General features: G+C 38.2%; 1 protein-coding gene across 4 annotated transcripts in view; it reads right to left on the bottom strand.

Annotated features, from left to right (window-relative positions):
- Positions 1 to 8,134, bottom strand: part of cunh8orf34 (chromosome unknown C8orf34 homolog) — an 83,409-nt gene that overhangs the window by 56,283 nt on the left and 18,992 nt on the right. For all 4 annotated transcript variants that reach the window (XM_014029043.1, XM_014029045.1, XM_014029044.1 and 1 more), the window contains exons 2-4: positions 7,672 to 7,816; positions 6,152 to 6,283; positions 2,205 to 2,324 (exon numbers count right to left, since the gene is read on the bottom strand). In XM_014029043.1, the coding sequence (XP_013884497.1) occupies positions 2,205 to 2,324; positions 6,152 to 6,283; positions 7,672 to 7,816 (397 nt within the window). The remainder of the gene's footprint in view (positions 1 to 2,204; positions 2,325 to 6,151; positions 6,284 to 7,671; positions 7,817 to 8,134) is intronic.

The following is an 8,134-nucleotide window of genomic DNA, read 5'->3' as shown; positions in this document are numbered from 1 at the left end:
ACATGATAGTTAAAAATATATTGTTGATGGTTCTTACCCGTGACGGCAGCTTAGCTCTGAGCTCTGTGTGTTACACCTCTTGTTTTCAAGCGTGCTCGCTCCCGACTGTGCCGTGCTGTGGGGGAGGAGCCTAGGAAGGGGAGCTGAGAGCAGGGGGGAGGGACTACAAGGTTGTTTCTGTTCAAAATTTTTCTAAGTTTTTGGGTTCCCAAGAAACTACATACAGCAGCTTTAATAAAAAGAAAGGAGAAAAATGTAAGAACAGTGAGTTAAATAATAAAATAAATTCTAAAAAGTGACCTAAAAAATGAAAAGGTGCTGGTGACATTTTTTTACAATTTATTTTAAACTTGGCACCTCATACATTTATTCATTAAATATTTTGCTAACAGATGAACAAAAAAAAACAGACAGACATTATCATCTCTTTACCTTTCAGCAGCAGGTGTTAATAAAAGGTTTTGTAAAACACCTGACTGTAACTGTCCTTGATATAGAAACTCAATATTTATGCCTCATTAATTTAAATGTGCTTTTTAGAATCTATTTTTATCTTACAGGGAAATGCAAAATTATGGCTATATGGTGAAAGCACTGGTGGTGCAAAACAGCTATGAAATGATATCTTCTGCCTTAAAGCACCACATGTTTTATTGCCTGTTTTATGTTTGCTGGGCTCATAATTTACTAAATAGACATCATATTGTAAGATGTAAAACTCAACATTAAGATGGTATATTATTAGTTGGAAGATGAAATATAGGTTAACAATAAGTAAAATAAATAAATATTCATTTAAGTTTTTATTTTTAGTTTGTTCAAGTTTATATCAAACATGTACAAAATAAGTTTATTTATTTATTATTTAAGATATATTACTGTTATTAAAATCAAAATTAGTTTTTTATTGGAACAATTTCTTAGTTTAAACATCTAATTTATTGTAGTCAATGCTGAGGTTGTCAGTTCAAGCAAGAAGGGGTTCTATGCAGACACAAAGTAGGCGTTTCTCAAGCATAAACACTGATTGGCTAGTTGTATTTGCTCTGGTTTTAGAAAAGGTTGGCTCTATTCTTTCGTTTTTCTTTCACTTTTGACTTCAAGTACTTTTTTATTTTAGAAACCAAAACTGCTTTTGTTTTTTAATTAAATCGCAATGTATCATTAAAAACAAACATTTAGTTCTCCATCTCTAAATGCCTCAAAAAAAATTTTAACTACACACTCTTATTTTGAAATGCAACCTGGAGCATAAGAAGCAGAAATAATGAATGAAGACATCGGGTCCGACATTAGTGGAGTCTTCATATAAACATATAAATAGCCGTTTAACATAATCTTCTGGCTGTTATTATTCCAAAGTCTTCTGATTACTTTGGTTACAATGGCAAGTTCGTAAAACTAAATAAATAAATCTGAAAGTCCGAAGCTAGAAAAGTAAGCTAATGTTATGAAGAAAAGCCTAAGCAACGATCATCCAATCAGGTGTGTCTCTTAAGTAACACCCCTTTTTGCTCGTCCAATCAGGTGTGTCCCTTGAAAAATGCCTTCCTTTGGAAACACCTACTTTGTCTGCAGAGATACCTACTTGGTTCAAGCCCATGTTAGATCAGGAAGGGCATTCAGCATAAAACACGCTGTAGAACAGAGCAGCTGAAAGAAAAACAATTCGATTCTACTGTTAATAAAATATAGGTTTATAAGATTTCCAAATCACTGAATCCACCTATTTACAAAACATCAACATTTTCAAGTCGAGGTTGTAAACATTCCTGCTGTTTACTTGGTGATTCAGCAAAACTTTTAACAGATAGAAAAAATATTGACAGAAAATCCTCATGCTGCAAAGCATACCAAAAGTGCAAAAATACTTTTCAAAATAAAATCTCAGTTTAAAAAGAATCCTGTAAATAAATAAAAAAAATTCAGAGCTGCATCATTCTGCCAAAAACAAGGTATTGTTCACTCAGATAACTTTTAGATCTTTTTCTTTATAATTGACCTGAAAACAAACTTCAAAAACAGCCTATTTTTTTTTTATAACTGAAGGCTAAATCCATCTTTAGGCTACATGAAAGTCTAATGATGCGATTCTAAAAAATAAAATAAAAAAATCACTATAAATGATTCACAGACCCGGCTGACTGAGTGAAGATGGAATAAAGTGAGCTGGGTGTGATGGAAGCAGGGACCGGTCCACTCACTGCGTGACAGGCTCTCCAGGGCTTTGCCCAGCTTCTTGCTCTCCTGCAAGATGTGGCTGAGCTCATCGAAGTCGCGGCTCTCCCTCCAGTCCCAGGACGGGTACTCCACTGACCTCGGCACTGGATGGCACAAACACAACCTCTGAAGGCAGCAGCTCTGATAAACTTGGTGAACGTTCAGGGAAAAAAAAAATGCATCCAAGCTGAAGTGTGAACGCCTCGGCTTGTTTGTACACACTGTGTGAAGTGAAGTAGAGCTCTGGCACAGAAATCAGCACATTGCTTCCAGAGGTACAGAGCTCACTGGTGTGAGGCCAGGGGACAGAGGCTGTCAGCTTCTTTGATTCCCAAAACAGCTCAAAACAGGAGCAGGAAGTGACCCACATACCCTGAAACGAAGCTGCCACTGTTTTCTTGTGCCACCCACAACCCTTAAAGGGGACATAACCTGCAAAATCCACCTTTTTAGCTGTTAAATACATTTTGTTGTATGTAGGAGTGCAGAAAAGTTCAATTTAGTCTTTCCTGGTGCTGCAGAGATATCTTTATATTCTGTTTGAGTCATATTTTCTTAATCCGCTCATTTAATTTCTATTTTCTGTGACGTTTTCTGAAATATTACGTCAAATTATTTGGTGGTCTTCATTCTCCTCTGGCTCAGACATGTAAGGCTGGATGCACTAGTCTTTCCTTGTTGACATCTTTTAATTAAATTATAAATAAAACATCTAGGCACTGCTAGAAAACTACCCCCCACCCCCCCAAACCGGAGTGGACTGGTTCAGAAGCAAGAGGTGGGCGGGGCTTGGAGCGCCTTAAAGGGAACTGTATTAAAACCAGCTGCTTTGAGACACACCAGAAAATTGGTGAAATAGGGGCTGCTATAGTTAAAGTAAGGAGGAATTCAGACCAAAGCATTGTAGTTCCAGGGTCTTTATATAGACCCCTAATGAATTATTTAAATATAAAAAGGAAGGATTTAAAAGCAGGATGTGTCCTCTTTAAATGAGACATTTCATGCTTTTAAATCTTTCTCCCCTCCCAACTTCCCAAGTGATTCATTCCTGTTTGATAGATTATAGCACAGAAACTTTTTATTTACAAATTAATTACAAGATATCAACAGGGGAAGACTTGTCCATCCAACCTTACATGTTGGAGGAGAATGAAGACCATCTAATTGTAGTTGGTAAGTCCAGATCTTATTTAGAAGTTCCATCGCAAATACTGTGTCATAGAAAGAAAACTGAACATATCAAAAAATATGATCCAAACAGAATATAAAATTATATGCAGCACCGAGAGAAACTAAACTAAACTCCTAGAGACTCCAAGTACACACACACACACAAAAAAAAATACATTTAACAGCTAAAAAAAAGTGGATTTTGCATACGTCTCCTTCATTTACACACTTTTTCATTCAAACACTATTAAAAGAAGAGAGCAACAGTTTTTAAGGATTATTGTGATTCACTCGTCTCTAACGTTCTTAGTCTCCTCTGTCTAAACAAACACTGAAAACAGAACTCAACCTAAAGGAGGATTTTCCTGTGTTTGTAAGTGTAACATATACACAACATCTGCTGACAGGTACAGAAAGTAAGCATTACCTTGAACACAAATTAGTTTAACGCTTGACAGCAGTGCTGCTACAGTCTGTTTCCTTTGCCCTTGTTTACCCTGACTAACTAAGCTGCTTGGCACCAAAACAACCGTAAACACGCAGCAAATGTTTCTGCCAAATCCAGACAGAAGATAAAATATATACTTTCATTAACTCCGACTAAAAAAGAGGCCTTTCTGTTTTCTCCTCGGCAGCAGCAAAAGGTTGTGCTGCGTCTTAATCTCTTGGATTACAAAAGGTTAAGCGTTTAGTTCTGACAAGATCTGTCCGTTTAAAGCCTCGGTCAAGAGGAAATGAGGCCGAAAGCCTTCAACTCTGTGAGGTGCACTGGTTTTATTCAGGGATTCATTGTGTCAGTACATCTACGTGTTGCTTTTGAGTGGCAGTTCTTCTGATTGCAACATTTTCATGAGCTCTGCAGGTATGTATTTTTAATGTAATCTGAGTTCAAAGTTTCAAGGCTTCTTCCTCTGAAGGGACAGCAGGGACGAGGAATGGGCAATGAGTTTTGAATATTCTAAATCTAGTTGAAACAGGCAACATTAAAAGAAGAAAATAATATGACTGATGTAGCAATACTTTTCTAGTTGAGTGTTGTTGTTTAGTTTTTTCAGGGGGGACATGCAAAAAAAGAAACCTCTGATCATCTTTCTACCAGTAGTTGGAGTTTATTTTGAAGGATACTACATAGCAGTAGCATATATGACCCCCGCACATACGCAAAGTACCAACGCACCTGAACTCAGAACTCACCAGAACAGATTTATTGTTTTGGATGGGGGTTCGGGAAGGTTGGGGGTGGGGTAGAGCTCATTGGTGGGCCCGATGAATAACCCTTCATCTGAGCTACAAAAAAAATTGAAGCTCCTAAGTTGAATAGTTTTTGAGTCATAAGCATTTTTGTATATCCAGACACCCCTTTTTAGATAGAGCCCCCTCCTCAAATATGGGGTCTATCCTAAAACCGTTGGCTGGTGCAGTGTAAATCAGACCCATCTACATTCCTGTCAAAAATGTTCATGTTGATTGGTGCAGCCGTTTTCAGGAGGTCATTTGGGTTTTTTTAAATTAACTAAATTAAAAGTTTTTAGCTGCAGGACTTGGAGTAAATTTTACTTCACAAAAACTTATGGAAGCTTCTTAAATTTATATTTGTAAAAAAAAAAAGGTTACGAACTGACCTGGACCAGAAACTGAAGACGACAAAACTGTAGTTGGGAAGTCTAGACCAGTGTTTTTCAACCCTGGTCCTCAAAGCACACTGTCCTGCATGTTTTAGATGTTTCCCTACTTCAGCACAGCTGATTTCAATTGATAAGTGATTAACAGGCTTTTGTTGAATTGCAATCATCTGAATCAGGTGTGTTAACGCAGGGAAACTTCTAAAACATGCAGGGCAGTGTGCCTTGAGGACCCGAGTTGGGAAACACTGGTCTAGACCATATTTGGCAGTTCCATCACAAATAATTTAACGTAAAAGTTCAGAAATCATCACAGAAAACAGAAAAAAACTGAACTAGTTAAAATAATATGACCAAAACGGAATATAAAGATATCTATGCAGCACCAGGAGAGACTAAATTCAACTTTTCTACCTCCTAGGAGACTCCAAGTCCACAACACAATGAATTATAGAGAAAAACATGGATTTTGCATGAGTCCCCCTCGAAAAAGGTCATTCTGTAGCAGGAAAACTTATAACATTTAGAACACCTCAATGTCTTATAGGTTCACCTCCTCGATTGTTGTCTTTTTTGCTGACATCACGTGCTCCTCTCCACTCACTTCCCCACAATTGTAGCTGCAGCTGAAAATAGACTTGGTCTGGCAGTGACAGAGCACCATGTTAAATTATTGAAGCGGCCTGTGGCTCTGATTCCTCCCCATTTGACCCAAACTCACTGCCTCCGATCTCATGCTTCATTCTAGCGTCACAGTTATGGTCATTTATCTCAAAACCAAAAAAAGAAAAAAAAAGAACGTTTCTCAATCAATTCTGCATGTACGCCAGAAACTTGTGAATAATTTACTTCGGCGTGTTGCAGGAAGAAATGTATAACGTGTCATTTTCTAATGAACTCATCTGAGAGGCGCTGGGAGGCTGGAAGGAGGGTGCTGTGACTAACTTTAATTAGATATAATTACATCGAATTAAATGAAGTTTAAAGTCAATGGTGTGTGTAATTGGGAAACAAGTGATGCAACAGGTTTCAAAAGTGTGCAACTTTGTGCCACGAAGTGGATCGAGTGGGTGTCTGTGATCAAAAGAAACGAAAAACAACTGAAGGAAAACGTGTGACGGTGCTGGCGTTAAACTTACAGGATTTTGATTCTGGGGAAGGTGGGGAGATGCTGGAAACAGCCAGGTCACTCTTTGATTTCTTCGGTTTCTTTGGGGTAATTTGCCACGGCTTCTCAAAGTTGCTGTACTCCCTGCGAGGATTTTTGTTTTCTGTTGGGAGAGACGAGAAATATTCAGGATGGTGAAAAGTTTGAGGTCTGAGACAAAGCAGATTTTAGGGATTTCTTTATAAATAACTGTAATCAATGATTAAAAAGGCCGGTCTACACCCATGTTAAAGATGTTTCTCCCCCTTCAGTAGGGTTGGATCAGTAGAGAAATATTTTCTGTTCTTCCACAAATGCTTTGGCCCCAGGTCTAGGCTCTTGCCGAGTTTCTCAACAACTCTGACCGACCTCGGCTAAACCAGCTCCTGTGTTTTGTTGGCCGTGTTTGATGTTGTTGACTTGTTGAAATGCAGGCTTTAGCCCCAGAATGAGAACTTCAGCCCTCTGGAAAAGGTTTCCACTCTGGGTCGAATTATTTCCCTGCTTCCATCCCTCCTCTGTCCTCACTTAGCTCCTGGTTCCTTCAGCAGAAACACTTTAACAAACAACTTTAACAAAATAATCCCACCACCTCAGACTGTAAGGGGTGTTAATGATCTGCTCTGTGTTCCTCCACACTCACCTTCTGAGGTTCAATCTTTTACATCTATAGCAGAATTATTTTAATTAAATAATTAGTTTTTAAAGAGCCAATTTCTGAGCGTTTACCATGACTGCCTGACTGACGGTGTTTCTAATCTGATCACTGGATTACAAAAACATTTTCCATCTTACAAAGGCTGCCTTGCATTTGAGTATTTTAAACTCTGATATGCACCGATTCTGCTGTAATGGCCAATACAGATTTTCTTTCAATGGACTAACCCATACAAACGTCATACACATTCAAGATTATCTGAGTGCCTTAAAACAAACACATCCTCAAAGAAACCTTTCACTGGCGACACAAATTGTTGTTAGCACTTGTCTTATTTTAATCCTGTAGTTTTATTTAAAAACATTCTCTCAAATTCTGCTTCTGGTTTCAGTCTTCTGAAATCTGGTACACATTAAAGGTTGTCTTCTTTGTGATTACGCCCAGTATACAGATAAAATTACACCAGCAGGGGTACAAAAACATTTTAGACACCATTAATTCATTAGATGATGGAGAAAATTTCTGAAAACGTTTCCGCTGTATGTCGTGTGGTGTGTGCGCGTATGTTTTTGTTGCCTGGTGGGGACGATTTTTGACCATTTTCCTGGTTCAAACAGCCTGATGAGGACCCACTGTTATTTTCCCCATTGGGGGAAATACCATTGATGTGTCAGGGGTTCGGTTAGGACTAAGGTGTGAGTTGAGTTTAGGCTAGGTTTAGGGTCAGGTATGTATTGAGGTGGTAAGGTTCAGGGTAAAGGATCAGGGTTAGGCTATAGAAATGACCAGTAAATGAATGGAAGTCAATGCAAAGTCTCCACGAGGATTGAAGACATGTGTGTGTATACACCAACCTGGGGAACTCTGTGCCCATAGTGCTGCTGAACCAGAGAAAGCTCTGTGCAGTTTTCCATGGCTGTCTTGCTTGGTCTGCAGGTGATCAATGAGAAAAGGGATTGGATGGTCCGGAGTCTCAGTTATCAGTTTGGTCATCAACTCCTATGGGAGCAAAGAAAAGCAGAAAACTGTTTTTAAAAAAAAAGTCACCACTTTTAAAGAAGTGTGTGGAGAGAGGGGTCAGTAGAAAACATACCAAAATGAAAATTAAAAAATAATAAAAACACATCAAATTGTTCTGCACTATAGGACTTGTTCTACAGCAGACTGTAGAGGACTGTCACTGGTAAAAAAAAAGGCAGTTAATGCATTTTTTCCATTTAGTTATATTATATATATATATATATAAGGGGTGCAACAATACATGTACCCATATCAAACCGTATCGAACAGTGCTTTAGGTTCAATACACACTTGTAT

Source organism: Austrofundulus limnaeus, unplaced genomic scaffold (assembly GCF_001266775.1).
Source record: "Austrofundulus limnaeus strain Quisiro unplaced genomic scaffold, Austrofundulus_limnaeus-1.0 Scaffold845, whole genome shotgun sequence".
Lineage (NCBI taxonomy): Eukaryota > Metazoa > Chordata > Actinopteri > Cyprinodontiformes > Rivulidae > Austrofundulus > Austrofundulus limnaeus.
This window is presented reverse-complemented; position numbering and strand designations above follow the sequence as displayed.